General features: G+C 42.3%; 1 protein-coding gene across 7 annotated transcripts in view; it reads right to left on the bottom strand.

Moving 5' to 3' along the window:
* LOC148029391 (Mitochondrial substrate carrier family protein) overlaps nt 1–25744 on the bottom strand; it is a 41597-nt gene that overhangs the window by 7537 nt on the left and 8316 nt on the right. For 4 of the 7 annotated variants that reach the window (XM_087688205.1, XM_087688203.1, XM_087688206.1 and 1 more), the window contains 5 exons: nt 10893–11003; nt 10739–10800; nt 10347–10583; nt 10089–10259; nt 9939–9988 (listed from right to left, as the gene is read on the bottom strand). In XM_087688205.1, coding sequence (XP_087544331.1) covers nt 9939–9988; nt 10089–10259; nt 10347–10583; nt 10739–10800; nt 10893–11003 — 631 coding nt within the window. Of the gene's footprint in view, nt 1–9938; nt 9989–10088; nt 10260–10346; nt 10591–10738; nt 10801–10892; nt 11004–11202; nt 11365–25744 lie in introns of all 7 variants that reach the window. The other 3 variants (XM_087688207.1, XM_087688208.1, XM_087688209.1) reach the window with 3 other exon arrangements.

The raw sequence follows: 25744 nt of genomic DNA, 5'->3' as shown, positions 1-25744 counted from the left end.
CAGTGGTTCTCTACAGACCAGTTTGCATACATTGGACTTGAGTAGATCGTTGGAAGAATGTACAAGGGATTTAGCAAAGGCCATACATGGATCAGCCATGTATGCATTCCCACACACCTTGTCCCGATGTAGACCCACACAATCTACTACTCCCCAAAATAGCTAGTATGATGATGAGTGTAGAGTCACGCGAGCTCGCTTACAGAGACAAGTGGAGCTAGGCACTCAGACACATCCCTAAGCAAAGGCATTCTTTAAACGCCTTGTGCGGAAGAAGAAGCAAGACTACTTAGCGAAAGCAGAAGCAGAGATATATCAGCTATTTTTGGGGCAGGATAGCAAGAGCGCATGGAAGATGTTTCATGAAAGACAGCCCCCCATACAGATTACATCACCAGATTCTTGGCTTGACTATAGGAGACAGTTGTATGACTTGCCAGGACAGCCGTCTATGCAGCCCCCACAAGTTTGTAGGCCAACACAGTGGTCTTTCTTCACATGGAAAATGGTTAGGGATGCAATTTATAGATTACAAAATGGGAGGGCACAAAGTGAGGATGGACTAGTACCAAAAAATTTCTCACATGCTTGTGACATATTAGCACCCATATCAGTACATATATTCAATAGAGTAGTATGTGAAGGCTTCCCTATGAGTTGGTCAGACAATACTATAATCCCGCTATTTAAAAGTGGTGATCCCCTGATTCCTAGCAACTACAGGACTATCATGATCGGTCATACTTTGGCCAAGTTATATGGATCTATATTGGAGCATGAACTCCATGAGTGGGCTGAAATGAAAGGCAAGAGAGCACAAGGACACGTAGGTTTCAGACGAGGATATACCACGCTGGATCATATTCTCACACTTGGAGCCATTATTGAGGAGGGTCGAGCCCGAGACAAGAGGATCTATTGTTGCTTTGTAGACTTTTGCAAAGCTTTTGATACAGTGCCTTGTACATGCATCATGCAGAGATTGCATTGGAGTACCAGAGGGTATACAATGGGGTGTCTATGCATTATATGAGGCAGTGACACGTCATGTACGAGCACCTGCGGGGCTATCAAAGAGGATTGACAGTACCATAGGAGTGAAACAAGGATGTCCACTTTCACCCACATTGTTTGGTCTATACATAGATGAAGTATCTGATTACATAGACCGAGGAGGAGGAGCTGGAGCCAGCCTGGCAAGGGTGCTGATACCGATACTACCGTATGCAAATGATATTGTTCTCATTTCAAATTCACCGGAGGGATTGTAGTGCCATCTAGACGCTTTGCACATCTTCTGTAGAGATAAAGACCTCATAATGAACCTTGGGAAGACCAAAACCGTGATTTTCAATACTTCAGCAGTATGGGTGACTAGATCTATGTACCAGTTCACATTTGGGGGAGACGTACTGAAGCTTGTAAGAGAATATGTCTATTTGGGAGTCGCCTTCTCTGGCCCACGTTTTTGGTTGAGAGGGGTATCAGAAGCACGTCTGGCACGTGGATACACAGCACTAGGGGCACTCGAGAGTCAATGTGCTCACATACAGTTCCAAGAGCCCCGCACCAAACTCTAGTTGTTTGGCACCCTAGTCACACCTACATTACTATATGGAGCAGAGGTATGGGATTGCAACTCATACCACAGGTGTCTTAGCCCACTCACTGATTAGATTGGAGTAGAGAGCGATTATTATGATGATTGGGATAGCATGGAAAGGCCATTGATCATGATGATAGCACGCATGATTAGGAGTAAGCCCTCCACCCCACATCCCATTGTCAGAGCAGAGTTAGGGGCAACACCTATAGTAATGGAGGCACTCTTCGAGGCAATGACCTTTTGGCACAAACTATGGAAACTTCCATGCCATAGATACTCTAGATTGGCACTAACCTCATCTAGACAACTAGCAGCATGAGGCAAAAAGAAGTCTTGGTTTTCACAAATGGCTATTTGGATGAGCCTACATGGTTTCGTCTTCCACATTTGGATTATAGCCTTGATTGCCCTACACTTTATCTCAGCCGATCACAGCTGAACCAGGTGATCAGAGCTGATATCTTGAGGATTGAGACAGCAAGGACATGGATCCATCCACTACTCCCTCTAGGATCGAGGATGGAATTCTACGAGAGTCATTTCTTGTCTCTCTCTGATGATAGTTTCACTATTCGGCCAGCATATATGGACACCCATCTCTTCCATACGTACGGATTGCTATCGGACAAATTCGCACCTCCTCACATAGGCTTCGGATGGAGACAAGCAGATGGACAAATACCCTAGCAGAGGATAGGACTTGCCAGCTTTGTGGTTGAGAGCCTGAGACGGAAGAGCACTACATATGCAGATGCACATTATACTATGACATATGAGGACGGTACCACTGCCTCTTCCGTGACGGATTTGGACCCCTTCATCGCGTCATGGAGTACGAGGACTAGAGATGCCTAGTTCTTTTCCTCCTAGAGCTCAAGAGACGCCGAACTGCACTACTACGAGACAGGAGGCCAGCTCATCCAGAAGGACACACACAGAGAGCAATGACAGACTTCTTCTACAGAACCGACCCTACTGACACTAGCAGCCTAGTAGAGACAGAGCCACCCCGCCAAACACCTTACAGGCCGCACCGTGGAGTCACATTGGATAGAGCCATTTCCCTTCGTCAAGCACAACGACCTCGTCTACCAAGACCACGTTCGAGGAGGCCACACCACAGTCAGATTAGAGCCATTATCACGAGACACTGAAGGCTCACCACCAAGCTTATCAGTGAAGCAGCTAGGGACTGCATCATAGCTAAGATCATGTGCAGATCTTGAGATCAGCTACAACCCATAGTCTCCACCACACTTTTGTACATGGCTCTATCAGATCTGGTTCTTCTTTCCTTTCCTTTTTCTTTTCTATCGATGGAACAACACTACACATGGTTCAACCCTAGTATAGTCCCATCGTATAGTTATTTTCAGTATTGTTTCATAGGCTACCCACTTATTTGTAATGTTATCTTTACCTTACTGATGAGATGACATTAGACATGGATGTACTCTGGATTTTGTCTCATAAGCCACATTGGCCTTATATAGACGTTAATATTTCTTTCTTTCTGTGTGTGTGTGTGTGTGTGTGCGCGCGCGCGCGCGCGCTCCGAGAGAGAGAGGATTACTAGGTGGGTGGGTGGAGTATGATAGGTGACATGCCTAGTGGTGATAAAAGCATATGCAGCCTTAGGTGCATTTGAGAGGCAATGTGTTCACATACAGTTTCATGAGCCGCGCACAAAACTATGGCTTTTGGACACCCTAGTTACACCCACACTCCTATACGGGACAATTATTTCGGATCCAAGTCTCTTCGACACAAGGAGACAACCTTTGAGAGACTAGAATGGACCAAAGAAGGAATACTATGACGGGCGGAAGCATATAGAAAGACCAATGGTCATGATGATCTCATGTATGATACGAGTGAAGAGTTCGACCCTACATGAGATTATCAAAGCTGACCCACAGCTAGACCTAGCCTCTTCTAGGCAGCTAGCAACAGATGGTTGTTGAGAAATCCTTCACCCTTAACCCACATTTTTGCATTTCTGTCTTTTGCGTTTAGGGTTTGCAGCCCCAAAAAGGAGCACCATCCTAGACTAATTGTGCCTATTTATAGGCCACTCTCTCATTCATTCCTCACGGCTAATTCATTCAGTCTGTCACCTCTTCTCTCCAGTCTTTCCCCTCACACCCCTTTAGGAGAACATTGTGGTTCGTGGTTCGTGGCTGTCTTCATCATCTTCCTTATGCTACAACACCCTTGTTCCCTTGTATCACATTCACTCCATGATTCAGAACTTCGTCATTCCATTCATCAGAGTTCCTTCTCTCTTCTCTTCTCTTCTCCATGTTTGCCAAGTTCATCCGTATTCCTCTCCGCAAAACCTATTGTCTCGTTGGTACGTCATCTTTTGACATGGTATCAAAGCTGGATCTGCTCAAACAGCAGCAGAGATCCTCCACTCCAGTGAGGGTAAAGACCGGTGGCGGGTTCGGAATCCACTTCTCTTCTTCTTCCACTGCATCAAAATCTCGTTTTTGCAAGGTTTTAGGTGTTTCCAACTTGCTGCCCACACCCCTTTCCCGGAGGACATCGCAGTCTCAACTGTCACTTGCTGTCATCTATAGTCTAGCGCCTGTTTTCAGCCTTCCACCCACAGTTTGCAGCTGTTTATAGCAGAGCGACTGTTGCTAATCACTCTCCATTCAGAAAATAATCTCGTTTTTGCAAATTTCTGGTATTTCAGCTTGCTGCCCACACCCCGGATACGGAGGACATTACAATCCAAGCTGGCCATTGCTGTCTATAGCAATCTGGCGCCTGTTTCCAGCCTACCACACACTGTTCGGAACTAATTTTAGCATGCTGACTGCTACTACTGGTTTTTCCTGCGTTTTTTGTCTTTCTCTCTCTTGCAGCCTGCGTTTGTTGTTTTCTCTCTCTTGCAGCCTGCATTTTTAGTCTTTCTCTCTCCTTATCTGCATTTTGTCTTTCTCTCTCCTGCACTATCGTCTACATTAGATCCAACCTTCCTTGGCTGTGTTTGCCCACAAAGATCCTCCTCATCAAAGAAGACAAAGACCGGTGGCGGATTCGGGATCAACATTCGATTTCTCTATTATTTCTAATGCGCATTGGGAGATATCCTTTTTCTCCCTCCCACCCTTCCTTCTCCAGTTTGCCACACCGGTACCATGGCATCTCCACCGACAGATTGTCCTTCTACTGGGTACTACTATTGCGGCACAAAGTCATCCCATCGAAAATTACCGACTTTGACCTTTGCTCCCCATCCCTCTGGAGTATATGCATCTTCCACCAAGCACTCCTTGTGCCACCTCTCCTTTCTGAGCCACAAAGATCGTTCTGTATCGACTATCAAAGTATTATGCTCGAGGCAATAAGCCGCATCCGATACGCACTAAGTCCTTTCGAGCACACCGAGGCTCTAAGACCTTAGGAGGTGATAAGCCCTCCTAGAGACCACCCCATTGCCCGCAGGTTTCCCCCACCCACTTCCGAGTACGCTGGCTTCCCCAGCCCACATCTCCTCCAAAGTCCACTCTCTTGAGAGCTCGCAACTATTCCCCACCCTTGCTCATCCTGAGCCTCCTTCCTCCCCACCCTCTTCCACTCAAGTTCAAGGAGCCACTTCTAGGTGCTTTCCAGCTTTTTCTTCCGAGCCCCAAATACCTTCTTCGGCACGACCGGCGGCACTTCCTTCGTCATCGAATGCTTCATAGTCTGTGAGCCATGAGTGATTGGATTCCCTTTCTCTCTCAGATTGGGATTCAGAGGGGTATTTTCTTACTTCACCCTCAGAGGGGGCTTCCAGTTCTTTGGCTTCAGAGGGGGCTCCTACTTCTACTCCTTTCGATTCAAAGAGGGACCCTATGTGCCATCAAGCTCTTCACACACCACCACCTTTCACTTTCGAGGAGTGGCTCTCCTTTGAGCAGTCATTTCCTCTACTCATACCCAGGATCTAGAGGACCTACTTAGATCGGGGCCCTTGGATCTTCAGCAGCAACTTGGTGGCTAGTCCTTTGTATTCTTTCCAGCATGCAATCACAGAGCTAGTGGCTTCTCTCCCAAGGTTGAGTTTCAGATTCTATAGCTCATCCAATCTCTTGACTATCTCCTTTCAGGAGGTATTCTCAGATTACAAGGTGGATCTTCGTCGTCCCTTGGTCAGCATTGAGCCAACTCCCAAGATCGAGTACGAGCGTATCCTTATGGTTCTCGGCACCACACAAAGTCTGACATTCCTCCTATGCATTGCATGTTTTCATCATCTTTGTACTAGGGCGCTTAGGCAAGTGAACAATTTCCCCACAAGGGACACTGTCCAAGTGACACCTGCTGCATAAGCATTCTTCAACATGTAGCATTGCATCTCCACCTCACTCTTCTCTTGTTCCCCCTTTTTCGGCCTAAGAGAAGAGGGGGTGTTGAGAAACCCTTCACCCTTAACCCACAATTTGCATTTCTGTGTTTCTGTGTTTTGCGTTTAGGGTTTGCAGCCCCAAAAAGGGGGCACCATTCTAGACTGACTGTGTCTATTTATAGGCCACTCTCTCATTCATTCCTCGCGGCTGATTCATTCAGCCAGTCACCTCTTCTCCAACCTCTCCACTACCCTCACACCCCTTCAGGAGGACATTGTGGTTTGTGGTTCGTGGTTGTCTTCATCATCTTCCTTGTGCTACGGCACCCTTGTTCCCTTGTATCACATTCACTCCATGACTCAGAACTTCATCATTCCATTCATCACAGTTTCTTCTCTCTTACCTTCTCTTCTCCATGTTTGCCGAGTTCACTCAGTGTTCCTTCCCGCAAACCTTATTGTCTTGCTGGTACATCATCTTTTGACAATGGTAATAGACATTGTTGGTATGCTCAAATGAAAACATGGATGAGTTTACATAGGCTGCAAATTGACAGACTACCCCCCTTTGACTATAGCTTGGACTACCCTACACTTGGCAATCAGAGATGAACCATGTGATCAGACCAGACATACTGAGGTTAGATACGGATAAGCCTTGGATCCAACCCCCTCCCCCTATGGCACAAGGATGGCACACTACCAAGACCCCCTTCCTTCAAGTATCTAAGGATGGTTTCCACCCGACCAGATTACATGGATACATAGCTACCTCATGGATTGCGCACAGTTATTGGTCAAATCCACACCTCATCCCACCACCTGAGGATTGAGACACGCAGATGGGAGGGCATACGGACAAAGGAAATTGGAATGCATATGCCCACTACGTGATAGAGAACCAAAGACAAACGAACACTGCATCTGCTGATGCATGGTATATTATGATATACAAGGCAGATACCACTGTCTATTTTGAGAGGACTTTGGACCCTTGAGACGAATCGTGCAGTTTGAGAATCAAAGATGCTTGGGTATCTTCCTCTTGGAGCTACAGAGGCGTAGAGCAGCTATTCTACGGAGTAGGAGACCCCCTCCACTCACATAGACAGAGAGTGGTCAGTGACTTTTTCACTGCTACACAACGGAGTATGGCACATACCACTACTACTGTCACACAACCTACACAAGTACATCATCACTGGACCTCATCTTCTATAGGTATTGCTTTGGATAGAGCAGTGACACTCAGCCGGTCTAGGCGCCTACGTCCACTTAGACGAAGGCCTATACATCCACACCACAAACAAATTAGAGTCATCATTGAGCGCCATAGGAGACACATGTCCAGACGCCTCAGTCATGCAAAGATACATCTCCCTAGAGGATAGACGTCTCATTAACGGAGAGTCTCCTTTTTCTACTTTTACTTTTGGATCATTGACATGATTTCTTTTTATAAGATGATATTTCACTTTTCAATCTTATATGCATGTTTTTCATCTTTTCTCGTTCCAGATGAGAAACACACCATCATTATGTGTATTGCTTTGGTCTCATAGGCCATATTGGCCTTTTAGAGACATAATACTCTCTCTCTCTCTCTCTCTCTCTCTCTCTCTCTCTCTCTCTCATGTAGTCCTGATTCACCCAAGCATTTTCATCCTCTTGCAGGCACTTGCACTGCTGCCTGCCACATGAACACATCTTCTTGGCTATATTTTGGGCCACTGGTGCTGCTATTGACTGTCAGATATCTCCAAGTTTCCAATTTTCAAAGCAACTACCCTCTTCATCACCTAGAGGGCATCACCATGCAGTTCATAGCTGCATTTTGGTCATTGCAGCCCCAAACACTGCTGCATTTTGACAATCCACTAAACGCCTTGCTACCTTCAGCCCCTTACATCAGCCTTCTTCTTTGACATTGGTGGTTTGCTGCGTACTTGATCTGTTTCTGAGAACAACACTATCCAATACTCCCTACAGAGTGAATAGAGGAGACTGAATGAAATGCATGAGAGAGAAGAAACAAACTGACTAATGGCTGAAGATACAAGGCTGCAGTGGTCAGCCTCAACATGTAGCATTGAGCATTAGTGTGGGCACCAAATAGAAGCAGGGGGATGAGAGAAGAATGAGGATGGCTGGCTGAATGAAACTGAATAGAGTGAGAGGGCAGATTGCCAATGAGGAGGGCTGGATAAACAAAAACTAAATAGAGTGAGAGGGTAGACTACCTATAAATAGGCAAACAGAGGCCACAACCGGTATACAACTGGCCAGGCCCAAAATATGGGCGCCGAAGTCAGCCTGCCCAATTGATTAAAATGGTCACCATGATAGATATGAATTGCACTAGTGTACCCTCTATCTAAAATGTCTAAAACAAATAAAATACCAAACCATCACAATGTCAGAGCTCCTAATGTCCTCATCTGACTCAGATTGAGGCTCCATCTAAACATGCAGCCACTATATCATCATCATCATCAACCTGCACTTTAATAGATCCAAGAGCGTCAACAATGCTCTTAATCTTCAATGCATAGTCACTAATAGACAAATTGCCACGCTTGACATTGTTTAACTTAGACTTCAACTACAACTTTCTAGCTTCGGTATTTGTACTAAACAGATTAACCAAGGCACAATACATGAAGTATTTCAAAGCCAAAAACAGTGCGGAGCATAAAATTGACTTTGTGAGCAGTGGAGAGTATCCAACCATGACATTTCCATCAAATTTGCATGTTTGGAGCAAAAATATATGTCAAAATGACCTTAATTTGAAGGGAAAACAGTGGGGACAGGTAGGAGACAACTGTGCATGACACATGACTACTAACAGCGGGGAGACTTGTCTCTATCCCTAACTTGCAAATTCCAGATGATTGGCTAATCTCCTCTTGACAACATGGGGGCCTTTGCTCTAGCACTCCAGATCAATAATCCCAAAAAATCCCTCTACGCGATGTCTAATGATGATCTACCAAGCCACTTTAGCTTGAAATCCCTAGCCCCATTCGAACTGGACCACACGAAGTTTCAAACTAAGGAACCTAGCTACAAAACACAAGATGGATAGAAGCACCAACTAGAAGCTATATACTAGGCGACACAAGCAGGACCTGGTTAACCCCACTAGGGCTCAGTAATCTAGCACATGCACAAACAGCTGGTTGTTGTGATGTGAACTCCCACCTTGAACCCAAGGTATCTTTCTACCCCCCTATTCACCCACCTAAAGCCCAAGTGAACACCCAATGATAATAGAGTCAAGGTTTGTAAGAACCCCACCAACTTACGCCAATTAATTTTTGCACGTACTGTCCTGCAAAACATCTCCAGTGCCAATCTCACTCTATCAACTCATCATCGTCGACACATAGGGCAGTGTCATCTGCATACTAACTCCACCAGCTCCACCTCCATCTGCACAGGCAGCTTGAGACCCCTCAATCTGCTGACCTTCTAGCAAAGGAAATGGGGCATCGCCGCCACATAGAGCAGGAAGAGATTTGGATCTGGAGGACAGCCCTGCCTGACTGACTGCCCAAGACAGAACTCTGCTACGTTCCCCTCCTATGATCACCCTGCTTCTAGCTGACTTGTGAAGTCTGCAGTAAAGCAGAGGAAGTGGCATCATCAACAGAGCCAGGGCTGCAATGGCCAAGATCATTGCTAGCATGCAGAGCACAATATGCTGTAGGAGTCCAGGAAGAGCAGGTCCTTGCAGACATACGATTCTGAAGGCTGGAAAGAAACAAAATTGCATGTATCAAGCATGTGGAGACCAGCATAAACATGGCCTGCTACAGGCTGTGACCATGTAGTGCACAGCAGTAAACCCAGAAAATAGATTTTTTCTTCTAAGCAAATTATTATTGGCACCAATCATTCGGGGATACTAAATTAAGATTTGGTATTCTGTCACTTGGTTTGAAAGCAAGGCAAGCATCATTTTCGAGTAGCATGAGATAGGTGTACCTTATGTGCAGCCAAAAACCCTCTTCTAATTCCATCCAATGCCTTATGAGCTGAAATATAAACATGCAAAAAAGGTGTTCAAATTTTAATTGTGCAAGTTGGGTAAAGTATGAATGAAAGTGTGTACTATTAATATGCAGGCTAAAACACCTGTTTAGATTCATCATATGTTGCTAGCTGAGAAGCTGTTAATGCTGAAGCTCTTGCCATAGAAGGACCAACTCCCCTCCATAATCCAGTTACACCCTCAACCAGAAACATACTCTTTATCTCCTTAACTAAAGCACCATGTGAAGGCTGCTGTGAAACTTGCAGGCGTACCTGTCCAGAGAAGATTGCGAAATTGAATGAGAGAATTCTTCAACTGCATGCAGAGCTGAATTGATTAAAGGAGCTGAAAAAAGAAACCTTAAGGACTTCCATAGGATTGGTTGTGGCTGTGGCAATTGCACCAGAAAGAGCTCCTGCTGCTAACTTTGTAAAGAAGTTTGTGAAATCAAATGCCCAGTCAAAGGTTGCTTTGCAAGGTTCGTACAAGCCCAACCGGAGGCCACCATAAACAGCTGACCTCAACAAAGAAGGGGCAATACCTTTGTATAAAGATTTTGGACCTTCATTATGGACCATATGCAGTAACTTCTGCATCTGCAAGCTGCTAATATGAGTTGGAATCGTTTCCTAGTACGATAGCTTGATAGGATTGGTTTGTTTAAAAGGCAACTAGATAATGTACACAACAGACAGAAATTTATAGAAGACACTTCGTAACAAAGATTAAGTATATCAAGGAGAGTATATACCATGCTACTTGAAGATGCTCTTTGACCAACATGTTCCAGTTGTAACCTCACTTTCACAACATCTGAATTAGTTCACCAAGTTAACTTCCAGATGTCAAAAAGCATCAAATGCACACCATTTTGGCTTTTAAATGCATCCATGTCCCATACTAACCAAAAGGATGAGTCAATCCTGTTGCAACACACACGGCAGCACCACTAGAGGAAAAGTGATTCACAATATCAGCTGTTTTGGTGAATGTGACAATTTTAGCCTTGTCAGGCCCTGTATATGTAAACATGAACCCATATATTAAAAGTTGATGAACAAGAAGGACCTATGCCAGAAACAAGAAGTCAGAAGCATATTGCAGATTAGCAAAAGGTCCCGTTGTATGCTCATATGAGTCTGGTGGTGCTTATCCAATTATAGACACATCCGGCAGACTGATTAAATGGCAATGCTTTGAAACACTGTCAATTACCCCTTGGGATGTGAATCTAGTCCTGATTATATTTCTTAAAGAAGGCACCTCACGACTGACAGCAGAAACAAAACACTCCCATATCATGCGCCAAAATCGGTCTTGGGGTCTCAATCCATATGCTTGTACCAATCTATGTAACAGTGCCTCTTTAACCGCTGCCTGTAGGACAATGAGAGTGGTCAATTCACATGTTCACAGGCGCCCAAACTCTAGTCCATGGGCAGCTTTTCTTAAAAAATTCCTAGCACTTGCTGAAAATCAAACCAGCAAAACATTAAAGTGTCTTTGTTCTGACAATGGTGGGGAATATGTGTCCAAAGCCTTTCAGCACTTTTGTGACAGCAAAGGGATTAAAAGGGAGCTCACCTTCCCTCACAATCCACCCCAAAATGGTATTGCATATGAACAGAACCGTTCAAGACAAGGTCCATACCATGCTGTCACATGCTACTTTACCTCATGGATTTTGAGCAGAGGCTGTCATGACAGTCATACATTTGATTAGTTGGTCACCAAATGGGGGGGGTCCCCTCAAGAAGCATGGTCGGACAAGCCATCTTCGTATACTCATTTAAAAGTGTTTGGCTGTGAGGCATTTGTGCACATTTGCAAGGAAGAACACAACAAACTTGAGCCAAAGTCCTATAAATGTATTTTCCTAGGATATGGTGACGAGGGTGAAATGGGGTATAGATTATGGGATCTCGAGAAAAGGAAGGTAGTGCGCACACAATGGGAGTTGTGAACAGGTTTATGTCAAATCCTGGCAAAGCACATTGGAAAGCAATGAAATGCATCTTTCGGTACCTTAAGGACACACAAAGAAAATTTATTTGGTATGGAAAGGGTACGTTAAATCTGCGAGGGTATAATGCAGATATGGCAAGTGACTTGGATACTCGCAAGTCTGCTAGCAGGTACATATTTACCTTGACTCGTGGGGCAATTTCTTGATACTCTAGATTGCAAAAGATAGTACCACTTTCTACCACTGAGATGAATATATTTCAGCTACTAAAGCTTCAAAATAAGTTATTTGGCTTGGTCATTTGGTCAAGGACTTTGGGCTGCCCAACAAAACACCTGTACTTGGATGTGATAGCCAGAGTGTTGTATGTCTGGCTAAGAATGCCATGCTTCATACACGCACCAAACATATTGATGTGCAGTATCACTTTATTAGATAGGTTTTGGATAATGGTCTAGTCACACTAACTAAGATCAAAACACAGGATAACCCTACAAATGTTCACACTGAAAGTCTTGCAAAGGCTCAACATGAGCATTGCATTCAACTAGTGGGAGTTGATTAAAGGTTCGCTTAGGACCTTTAAGTGGGAGGTTGTTGGGTGTAAAGACCCTTACGCTACTCCTATGTATATATTAATTTACACATGTGAGCACACCCTTGTGGATGTAACTGTACCGTACCCTAAGTATAAATACATTATTTTATTCTTTGTGTGTACCACACTAGTATCATCTCTCAACTCTTCAGTCTCACACTGCACTAAACAGCTCCACACACCTCAATTGATGCGCACATTTCCTGAGTATTTCCTCTCGCACTCATCATCATCCATATTAAACCTATCAAGTACTTTGCTAATCTACTTTTCCTATGAGAGAAACAACAAGTGCTACTCTCTGTCTCTTTTAATGTGCATGCCCAAAATGTATTCAACTGCCCCCAAATCTTTCATTGAGAAGGTTGAACTCAACTCCCTTTTAAGAGCATTCAAAGTACTCTTATGCTTTCCTACAATCAGCATGTCATCCGCATATAAGACCAGCACAATAAGGCTTCCATCATCAATCTTTTTAGTGTATAAGCAGTGATCTGCATGACTGTGTTTGAAACCATGGCTGAGCATGAAGGTATCAAACTTTTTGTACCACTATCTAGGGGCTTGTTTCAAACCATATAAGCTACGTTTCAGCTTACAAACCAAATGCTCTTTCCCTGGAATAGCAAAACCTTCTGGTTGTTTCATATACAGCTCTTCATCCAGATCATCATAAAGAAAAGCAGTCTTCGCATCCATTTGATCCAACTCTAAATCCAAGGAAGTAGTGAGAGAAAACAAAACACGGAGCATAGTCATCTTCACCGCTGATGAAAAGACCTCCTAGAAGTCTATGCCTTCCTTCTGCGTATAGCCCTTAGCAACCAAACGTGCCTTGTACTTGGGCTTCCCACCAATATATTCCACTTTATAGACCCATTTATTAGGGATAGCTTTCCTATCCTTGGGCAAAGGTACAAGCTCCCATGTGTTATTTCATAAAGAGACTTCATCTCTTCTTGCATAACAAGCTTCCACTTTCTCTTGTTTTCACATGACTGTGTCTCTCTAAATGTCAAAGGCTCACCCTCATCAGTCAACAAAATGCAATCCAAAGATGGCTGAAACCTCTATGGTTGCCTTCTGACACGTGTAGACCTTCTTACCCATTGATCTGTATTGTCAAATAATGAGTCTACATCTTCAGGTATGTGTTGCTGTAACCTGTTTTCAACATGTTATTGCTATCCTATTCCATCCTATGCATTTATTTGCTATCCATTATCTTCTAGCTGTAGCACAATGGGTTACTGCTGGTTTTCAGCATCAAGAGGAACAAAATCTTCAGCTAATGGCTGCTGAATGGCTGGCTGCTCATGCTAGCTATTCATGCTGAAATTTGACCTCCTTTTTGTCAAGGTCATCCTATGTAGTATGTTTCAACAACTTTGCCTCGTTAAATACTACATCCCAGCTTTGTACTATCTTCTTGCCCTAAGGGAGCCAAACTCTATAACTCATCTCTCCCTCATCTCCATATCCCATGAAGATGCCCTTGATGGATTTCATGTCTAGTTTGGTCCTCTAATCTACAAGAACGTGCACAAAGGCATCACAACCAAAGACACGCAAATGGTCATATGAAGCAAGTTTGCCAAACCAAACCTCTTTAGAAATGCCATTTTCCAATGCACGATGGGAAGAGCAATCGCATACATGAATTGTAGTTTTAAGAGCCTCTCCTCAAAACTGCTACGGGAGATTAGCTATGGATAGCATACATTTGACTCTCTCACAAAGTGTGCAATTATATCTTTCAGCCATGTCATTTGATGCAAAGATTATAAGGGGCTGTCAACTCCCTTTTAATGCCATGCATCTCACAAAAAAATTTGAACTCATTAGAAATATACTCACCCCCATTATCCATTCTTATAGTTTTTAACTTAAGCTTTTTCTGTGTGGTAACAAAAGCATGAAACCTTTTAAAGACATCCAACACTTCCTTTTTGCTCTTTAACACATACACATGACTTTTTACTGAAATCATCAATAAAAGTAGCAAAGTATTGTGCACCACCATATGAAATAACACACATAGTGCACACATCAAAGTGTACTAAATCAAGAGCATTGAACTTCTTAATGATACCAGGGTAATAAGGAGACTTAGCATGTTTTCCATATATGCAATCATTATAAAAATTCGAGCCCACAGTCTTTTACATCAAATCTCCCTGAAGAGAGAGAACTAGAAGGCCTTTCTAGCTCATATGGCCAAGTCTTTTGTGCCAAAGTTCCATCCTTGAATGAACTTCAGCCATAGCCAAGAACTTGCCAGATAATGCTTTACAATGCAAATAGTACAAAGTCCCCTTTCTGCTACCTTTAACAATCAGTATAGAGCACTTATGGACCTTCCAAGATCCACCACCAAAGGTAGTAAAATATCCTCTTGCATTAAGCTGCCCAACTAGACTTTTCTTTATGCCAAGTACATATTTGATATCCTATAAAATCAGCTCTTGGGCATTTTCAAGGGCCAAGTGAATGGTACCTACATCCTCTATCTCATAAGCATAACTATCCATGATTGGGACAGCCCATCATGGCTGAAAGTAGCATCAACTACCTCCTTTTTGGTAATGTGCAAATCACATGTTGCTGCCATAATATCTATATCATTGCATGAGGCTGCAACAAGTATCTCTTCAGTGTCAGAGAGCTCTTCAATGACCACACTAGATGCAACATTTGCCTTTATAACTTCTTTTAAGGGAGAGCTGTCGTCATCTTTCTTGTCGTCCTTCTTTTTATTTTCTTGTTGTTTCTTTCTTTCTTGCTCTTTCTTGTAGTACCAACAATCGAGCTTTTTATGCCTTTACGCCCACACTAATAGCAAGTAACATCTTGCTATTTGCCCTTGCTTTTACTTCTACTTTTGCCTTTATTTGTTGCATTACCCCTCTTCTCTAACCTGCCTCTAAGATGATAGGATGAACCACCGCTTTCTCCATTGGACTTTCTACTTATCTCCTCGTTGAGGATAGAGCCCCTAACACCATCAAAGGTTAAAGCAAGGTTGTTGCTAAGTGAAACAACCAAAGACTCCCAACTATCACGCAAAGTCATTAACAAGAAAATAGCCTTCAATCTATCGTTGAAGAGCTGCAAACTAAAGTCTTGCAACTGACTCAAAATCCCTGTGAAAGCACTCAAATGCTCAAATGTTGGCTTAGACTCATCCAACTCCATGGGCACAAACTTGTGCATGAGATACACTTAATTTACTGGACTTATATTCTCATAGGTATCCATTAACTTTTTCCATATAGCATAAGCTATATCAAGATGCTTAATGTTTGAAAGCACATCATCAGATATAGCCATTTTAATGTATGCAATGGCCTTCTTGTTGGAGTCCAGCCCAATCCTCATATGTCATAGCTGCAAGCTTAGTTTCTAAGAGAGCATCATCACAGTCCTTGAGAAACAAAATGCCTTGCATCCTATCCTTCCACAAATCAAAGCCAATGCCATCAAACCTCTTGGTTTCAAGGGGGGATTTAGTGTCACTGCTGCTAGAAGCATTAGTGGTCACTTTTCAGCAAAGTGCCAAGTACCAATGTTGTATCTTATGAGAGCGAACAATAGGCTGAATATTCAGCTAATTTCAGCCCAAATTTTCAAGAAATAAGAGCAAGATTTGGTCCAAATACATGTACAGCAGTAGAAAGGATGACTTTCATCAATATTACTAAAATTTCAGCATACATTCCATGCATACATCACTGCACGGTGACTCCCACTTCAGCAATATCACCAAAAATACAGCTGCAACAATCCCAGATCTTCAAATGATCACTAAGACTACTACACCATGAATATTCACCAATACATCAACTCAAAAGGAGCTGCCTAACATGTGTACTGCATACATATGTGCCCAAAAACACTTCTGATACACAAAAAACCACCAAAATTCTCTACAATTTCTTCAAAATCTCACAAGTGAGAGATAATAAACTCGAATCACACTGCTTACAACACCAAGATTGCTTCAACAATGTCCCCAAAGTGCATTTCACACGTCAAGTTTGCCAAAATTCACAAATTTCAGCAAAAGCCCCAAAATTTCACTGACCAATCTGCCTCGATTGCATTAACAGATATTCTCGAGAGCATAGAACAGGCAAATTCAGCAAAATTTCACAAAATTTTGCAAAAGCCCAAATTTCTTGGGTCCAAATGTGCACAATGTCAGTGAATTCTGCTCAACTAAGCAAAATTTCATGATACATGAAAAGCCACAAAAAATTTCCAAAGCCAATGTGCACAATTTCTACAATTTCCAAGTCCAATATCACTGTTATGCATGAACAGCACCAAATATGGGAAAAGCCCCAAATTTTTAGGCACAAATCTGCAAAATGTGCTTGCACGCGCGAACTCTTGTTAATGAGTAGGGGGCTTGCTTGAATGTATTTTTTTAATTGACGAATGAGACCCGAAATGTGCCAAGAGCATAGAACTAGCAAATCTAGCAAAATTTCACAAAATTTTGCAAAAGCCCCAAATATCTCGGATCCAAGTGTGCACCAATGTCAATAAATTCGGCTGAGCTGAGAAAATTTCACTCTGATACATGAAAAGCACCAAAAAATTCAAAGCCAATGTGCACAATTTTTGCAATTTCTAGGTCAAATGTCACTGTTATGCATGAACAATACCAAATCTGGGAAAAGTCCTAAATTTTTGGGCACAAATCTATGATCTATGCTTACACATGCGAAGTGGGGCTTAGGTAGATGTGCCAAGACACCAAAAAATGTCGAGTTGATTGTCGACTAGCTGTCACGTGTTGCCGCCTAGGTTCCGCTAACTATCAGCCGACTCCCACCTGCTATCGCCTGCTTACCACGTTGCTGCCTGGTCATGATTGACTACCGCCTGCTATCGCCTACCTGCAGACTGCACTGCCAAGACAATTACGCCTGCATAGGCTTGGCACACGCTAACCTACAGAAGTGACGACCTACTGCTATTTTCACACACGAGCTAAAACTGACCCACACGTACTTTGGGAAGCGCACACACCTTATGCGCTGCTCTGATACCAATTTGAAAAGAAGAGTGCGCAATGAAAGTGCAAGTCAGAAGTGCAAGCAGCAGTGTTGAGAGTAAGAGAGAGTGAATCCTAAGGTGAGTGTACCAGATCATGATGGTACACAAAGAATAAAGAATGTATTTATATGTTAGGGTACGATAAGGGTGTGTTCACACCCGCATAACTTTATACACGAAGACAAAGGGACTTTACACCCAACAGCAAGTGCTACAGCTTTGTTGTCCACACCACATTAGAGGAAGAGATCTCGGTCACAGCTTCCCACCATTGCTATCCATCACCTAATGCATATTACCAAGCCTTCTACTGCTGTACCGGTGCTGTCTAACTGCTTCCGACTTCTATTCCAGGCTGGAACAGCCTGCATTTACAGTTTTCTACCTTCCTGTGCTGCAGTATAGCATCCTTGCTGCCGCCCAGCTGTCCACAACCTCCAAACAACTGCATTTTGCTGCTATTTACTCTGCTTGCCTGCCATGTCATATACAAACCTGCATTTTACTGCCTGCAAGATCCGTACAGCTGCCGCATCATCATTGCTGCCTGTGTTTGCTGCTGCCAAATACCTTCGAAGGCTGCCTTCTTGTGTTTTGGGATCTGTCAAGAGTACGACACAATCTCTAGCTCATACTCTCTACCCTGGTCATTGAGACATGGAATTTCAAGGACCCCCAATATCCATTCACTACATAGTGTGTTTTGTGCTTTGTCATACAATTGTATTTGAGTTTTTGTATTAGGGCACTTCTGAGAGAGAGAGAGAGAGAGAGAGAGGGATGCTTCAGTCAATTAGATATATCATTTGCTTATACACCATAAGGATTGGCTTGTCCAAAAGGGCAACACCACCTAGGGTCTCCAAAATGGTCGAGCATTGTCTCTAAGTTACTCTAACCCTATCTGTATTAGGGCATTTCTTTATGAGTGAGAGAGAGAGAGAGAGAGAGAGAGAGATGCTTCAATTAATCAAATATACCATTTGGTTATACACAATAAGGACTAGCTTGTCTAGAAGGGCAACACCACCTAGGGTCCCCAAAATGGTCAAGCATGGTGGAAATCTATGGTAATGATAAGCTAGCTTAACAAAATCATAATGCCTTTCTAATCCAAGGTTTTCATTTGACAAATGTGGATTGGTGTGCTTCCTCTTGCCTCTACACCCTCCAAACAAAGGATTTCCAATGGTTGCTACTTCTTTTGTCAAATGTCTATAGAAACCCCCTACCACCATCGGTTCCTTACTTGCCTGGTGGCATAAAAGGTTTGGTCACTACTATCGGCCATTTGGTTCCGAGTGGTTGGGCTATTGATGCTTCCAAAAGATTAGGTCTTTGGACATCCCAAGTTTGGTGATTTTATGCAAGCTAATATAACAGTGCTATTTCACTTCTTACACTTCTGGGGTTGTTGGTATATATGGACCATGCGGAATGCATTTATCTTTGATGCTTCACTGTGAGTGCAAAGTCATATAGTCTACTTGAAAGGACTCCTTCATTGGCAACTCAACTTGATTGAGTTAGCAAATATCCTCCCTAGACAAGATTTGCTCTTTTTGGCATGTTGCAGTTTCCTCTACCCCCCTCTAGTCACTCTACTTCCTTTGTACTTTGATTGTGATGTCTCTAATTTTATGCATGAGGGCCTAGAGGCATCCTGCATCTTATAATCATGTAATCTTGTACTTTTTTCATAATTAATACAATTACCTCTTACGAAGAAAAAAGAGAGAGGGATGATGGTAGGTGCAAACAATCGAGAAGAGAATAGGATACTTGAGACAAAGCATGCATTAATGGAAAAAATCTTGTGAAACAGCCGCCAAATTGCCCCACAAGGTGGAATGCCATGTTCTTGATAACATTCCCTGATTGGGAAATGTTTCAAGCTTGGAATATGGTAGCGAATGAGGAAAGGAAACATTCCAAGGTCTAGGAATGCATTTCTCATTCCATTCCATTATGAAACAATGTTTCTGTGTTCCAAGGGCATTAGTCAAGAGAGTGTGCTGATTTTGGCAAATGGAGACAGCTTTGGATGCAATCATGGCATGGGAGGGTTGTGGCTGTTTTACAGCCGGCATTTTTCTCTCTCTTACCCGTGAGCATGCATGCAAAGGCACATTTTGAATTTTCTCATCTCCTCCAAATGTGGTCAAGGAGGAATAGTAATGTGTGTACGATAGAAGAGGTCATGCTATGCTAGTAACTACTTTGGATCGCAGACTTCTTGTCTAGGGTTGCATGCAAGCTGTGTACAGCTCTCTCCTCTCAGTGGGCACCAATGTTACTATTGGCAGCTGTCTTGCACTACATGCAAGTACTTTTTCCAATTTCATAAAGTTTGCCGTGAGAAATAGGTTGTTTTCCCCCACATGTGCATGTATATCTAGGTTGGGAAGAATCATGCAAGGCTGAGTTCAAGTATTTGGCACTAGTAGTCTGAAGCTTCTTTACTCAGCGTAGACTTCCTGTCTAGGGCTGCGTACAGGCTGTACACACTCTCTCTAGAGTACAAGATTTGTTGTTGGTAGTGGACCCAATATGTGTGCAAGTGTCTTTTGGGGGGGTTTATACAAAAATTAGAGATTTCGAGTCAGTTCTGGTGTCTATCAATTATAGTTGGTGGGAGCAGCTTATGGCTTAGTAAGCATGCATGCCAAGACTGATCTTTGAAGAGCAAGTACGAGAACATTGGCTAGAGACTACTAGTGACGAAAACTTGGGTTTTCAAACAAAATTGGCTACTTTATAGTCAAATTTAACAGTTCTAGGGACATAAAGGGTTCCCAAGTGACTGCACTATGGGAGGCCACCCATTTGGAGGAAAAGTGCTAGAACTATCCTCACCTTTGTAATGAAGCAAATTAGCCACATTAGTTCACTTTCCTTTACCAAAATAAACTATGTAAATACCTTAGCCATGATGGTACTAGGGTTTACTATAAAAAGCCAAGAAGTGCTAATGTAGGGAGCTTTTGACACTTACACTATTTTTCTTGAGAATTCTTGTTCATCACCATCTTGGGGTGAGTACCAAGCTTTGTTTTCTTGAATCTTGATTTCAACTTCCATGGCTACGTTGTGCTATGGTATAATGGAAGATGTCTATAGCATGGCCATGATTGAAGCATTGCATGTTATTTCTTGTTATTTTCTTAGTTCAATTCATTAGTTTTTATGTTGATTTTCATGGTAGAAGAGACCTTCTTTACATTGGTATCAGAGCATTGGTTTATCTTGTCAAAAGTCATTTTCATGCATTAGATCTAGTTGCAGTGACTAGGGAGGGAAAACCACAGTTCAAATTTAGTCACAGAAGTTATTTCCTTCATAACCGTGGTCAGACATGGAGATCTGTCACAAACTGTGACTAAGATGGAGGTTCTTGGCATGAACCAGTGGAAAATGGCAAACTCCAGCTATTTTGGCAAGTTGTGACCAAATTTTAACCAAAAATTTTGAGCCAAATTGACGAAATGGAGTCCTCAAGACTTTAGAGAAAACAAAAGCTTCGTTACTTTTTCTTAAAGAAGGATCTATTCTTCTTCTCTAGGTCTACTCTTTTCTCCCATGGAAGATGTTTACCTTGAATCTTCCTTCCATGGCAATATCTCTTCTCTAAACTTCTGTAGCACTAATCCTTGCATTCCAAGTATCAGTTGGATTACCATTTTGACTATGGTGCCAACTTTGTCAAAGTTGTTGTGGAATGGCAGGCTATTCTTCTAAACTGCAAGCCTACGAGCAGGCCATTCTTCTGAACTGCATGCCTATGAATAACAATTGAGAGAGTCATGTGTGCGTCTCTGATGAACCCTAACTGTCCAGCTCTTTCCAATTATGTACTAAGACAAGCTTGGTTGTTCGGAGAATAGGAAGTCTGGAAAATCGAAACCGTCATCAAAGAGCAAGTTGTTAGAAGTTAAATGAGAGAGCCGGTCCAAGTTGGAGGGTGTTATCTCATCAGAGAAAACATGTCTGGGCAATAAAGTCTAGACAATGCTCTAGTGTGGAAGATGGTCTGTGCTTGAGGCATGCAACGGCTCCATTATGCAAGCCTTTGACAAAGGAGGAGCTTGAAGTTCACGTAACAAATTCTAGTATGCATGGCTCACTTCCTGCATACCAGAAAAGGAAGCCAACTGCCTTGATCCATCAAAATCTATGACCTGCTCTTTGGACTGCAATCCAAAATGCAATGAAAACTCTAGAGCTCAGGGAAGCATTTGATGCACTTTTTTTTTCCAGAGGCTACCTCAAAAAACAAATCTATACCATAGATACGAAACGCAGGCTGCCAAAGCTAGATCCTGGGGTGTGTCCTTGGACTACAATCCAGAATGCAGTCAAAACTTTGGAGCTCAGGGAAGCATTTGATGCACATCTTTTTTCCAGAGGCTACCTCGAAAAACAAATATGTCCATAGATGTGAAACGCAAGCTGCCGAAGCTAGATCCCGGGGTGTGTCAAGACAATCAAGGACATGTATCCTCCTCCAGCTTCTCTGTGAGATCCTTGGAGGGGAGAATCCGATTAAGCTTCAAGGTTTAATCAGCCTTCTCTGCAACACGAGAGAATCAAGAACTGCAATGGAAGAGAGTGAGCTACATGAACCTTGATGAATTTTTCAAGTACCCAATCTAGATGATCACGAAGTAACAGTGTCTTTTAACATAAAGTTTGCTGCCAGAAGTAAAAAGCACTGTAGCAAATGGATGAGATCAAGAACGACCAGCAAATTGTAGTGAATGAACAAAGACTGGAAAGATGGTTGGATCAGTTTCAATAGACATGCACCATGGAAAGACCTTCAAAAAGCCTTGCAAGCCTTATGAGAAGAAGCGGTTTGATGTTGTACTAAAGCTTATTGTACACACAACATAGGTCTATTGAGGCTAACATAGGTCTATTGAGGCTGAATTGAAGCCATTCTTGTTAAAAGGGATTCTTCATCAATAATATACTTCAACTCCAAGTACAAGAGGTATTTTCAAACATCTTTTAATCTCTCTTGAATATCCTATTGTTGAGCTTGCCCAATTGATGAAAGAGAGGTTGAATTGATAAGAAGTTCATCCATATTCTTAAATGTATTACATGATTTTTCCTTAGAGCTTTCATAGATGGTAATGATTACCAAACAACTCTGATTACATTGCCATAATCATACTTTAGCTTCCAAATTTCTCATCTATTTCCATAACATTGACATTGCCTTGTTTGATTGTTGTCTCAAATGTTATGAGAAAATTTGAGCCCAATGGTAAGTGAATAAAATTTTGCAAGGCAACAAGTCATTGCTGAAGGTATTTCCCACCTACTCCCATTCAATTTCCAGTTCATTTCACTCAAATTCCTACATATCATGAAATGGACACCTATTTTTCTTCAAGCCATGCATTTCATGCTATTTTATTAGCCTAGTATTGATTTGCCATGTCATTTCCCACGAGGAAAAGTGGATGCCAAGCGAGTTGGTAGGACAATAGAGAGGTGACCCTCCCCTACTGACGAGGACCCTGAAGGGGAGTACAAACCGGCTTGAGAGGGAAATTTGCAAACCCCTCAAGTCACGGATCCCACGCATTTTTCAATTTAGGTGCAGCATGATACAAGGGCAAATGTATGACAACATGAAACACTTGGCAAATATGGATAGAGAGAGCAACATGTATGCTTATTGATGCATTGAAGTACTTTAATTTAGTATTGAAGAATTTGGCAACAGATGCAAACAAGGATTCATTGTTGGATTACTTTCCTACAGTCACACTGGGATTAGTCAACTTGTTTTGGGTATTTGCAGAGATTATTCAATACTTGTAGGATACAGGGAACTGCAGACAACCACTGAAAATTGCTTATAGAAATTTCTGTACTGAACTAATTTCAACGTTTGATAGCTCATTGGAAAGGAGACATTCTTAGTTTCAAATAGAGCCAAGAAGTTCATCATTTGGATCATTGAAGCTCAAGATATGTGAGTTTTACTACTGCTGTATATTCAGGACAGATCATCAACTATGGCCAAATACAAGAAGAAGGATCCCATTATGGATACCATCAATGAAGGATTAAAGGATTACCAGCAGGAAAGAGAGTATGAAGTCTCCCAAGAAGCTATTTACCATGTGAACCATGATAATGAGGTGGCAGAAATGAGTTCAACTCATGTTGCAGTCAACAATCGGGTGAATGGGGCTGGCACAACTCATGTATCTACAGATTCTAATAACTTTCAGCAACTATCCAATGATATAAGGGAAATGAAATCGGACATTGACAAACTTGTGGCTCTCTTAAGCAAGAGAATATTACCTACAACAGTCTCAAATGTTCCAAGCCCTCCCATTGTTGAGGAGCAGCCAAGAATCACAACGCCTAAGGTTATGGGGCATTATGAGGTTGGAGAACCATCTAGAGCTCAACCATCTCAATTTCAGTCTTGTTATCAGCCAAAGTTTTACACAAGCTCTCATGGTCAAGACCCACAAGAGAAGATCCATGCTAACCCTAAGCATGATGAAGACACACATGGGTGTGATCCTTTCTACAAATCTTTCTATGTTCAACCATCAACCATCCAAAACCAATCCATGAAGAGAAGTTTGAAACAAAAATCATATCATGGTCACGCAAGTGGGGGCAATAATTCTCATGGGCAGTACCATTATAATGGACATGGTCATGTCAATTCAACCCCAAATTTTTATGGGCAGCAGCAACATGTCAACAATAATCATGCTTACAATCAATCTTCTAAGCAAAGTCCTCATTCTAATCAATTTTGGCCTCATCAAATTAGTGGGCAGCAACCACAACAAATATTCAGTCTCCTATGTATGGACAGCATCAAGGAGTATATGGACAACCACATATCAAGGGTAATTCCTTCTCTCAGCCACAAAGACAATATAATCAGCCACAAGGATTTGGAAACCCCCATGAACAGCAACAACCATATGCTTATGGAACATGGATCAACAATACTCAAAGGCAAAATTCATTTGGTGCAAATACTTATGGGCAGCAACATTATAATAGCCAACCTCATCAATTTGAGAGGGAATACAAGGAGAATATTACCATTTCTAATTTCAAGGGCAATAATCCATCCCCAACTGAATTAGAAGAATGGTTTGACAAACTTGATATGTATTTCTCTTTGTATCCTAGACCAAAAATGCTAAAGTTAAGTTTACAGCCCTACACTTGGAGGCATATGCACATACTTGGTGGAGGTACATGTCAAGGATCAGTCGTGAGTTCTTGACATGGGAAGCATTAAAGAGAGCAATGATTGAAGTATTTGTATCTCCAATCGAAAAATAGAGGTTAAAAAAGAAGTGGCATGCTCTTGAACAAAGGGGATTATCGGTTAGAGACTATTCTAACCAGTTCCTTAACCTCTCTACGTATGTGGATAGAGTATAAACTAAATAAATACATATTTGGGGTTGAATCTTCTCTATCTTTGGAAGTAGGAGCCATGAAACCTTCTTCCTTACAAGGAGCTATATACTTGGTTGAAAGGTATGGTCAAAAGTACAAGAATTTTCTGCCAAGAGGAGGGCATCATTTTCAGCCAAACCAGACCACTAGAACAGTTGCTAATTTTGGGCAGACAAAGATTGATTTACAATATGGAGGAAAGCAATCAAATACCTACAAAAGAATTTCCTTCATTTCCTACAGTTTATGGGTCAAAACAGGGCACTAATTTCAGATTTAATGCTGAAAATAGGTCAAATGGAAAAAGGACTGAGATTAGTGGAAAAGTTTCAGCTCCTTTGGTGCAAGGCAAACATCTTTCCAATGACAAGCTGAAGAACATGTACGCAAAAGGACTATCCTACAAATGTAGAGAGAAATGGTCTCCTGATCATAAAGCAAAATGCAAAGCCAAGAATGTCAAGGTAAGCATGATCTTTGAGGAAGATTCAGATGTTGAAGCAAATGACGGCAATGTATTTCAGCTTGAGAGTCCATCCACTCTTGAAGAGATGCATGACCATGAAGAAAACAGCCATGAGGAGTTTTACGATCCCATGCATGGTTTTCCATTTGACCCAGTGGATATTATAGAGTTGATCCTTGGACTGTGATATGGATTCTTTGAG

This window comes from Lygodium microphyllum, chromosome 11, assembly GCF_053477565.2.
Source record: "Lygodium microphyllum isolate KBCC chromosome 11, Lygodium_microphyllum_v1.1.10, whole genome shotgun sequence".
In the NCBI taxonomy this organism is placed as follows: Eukaryota; Viridiplantae; Streptophyta; class Polypodiopsida; order Schizaeales; family Lygodiaceae; genus Lygodium; species Lygodium microphyllum.
Note: the sequence above shows the minus strand (reverse complement) of the source record. Positions and strands in the feature narration are given on the sequence as shown.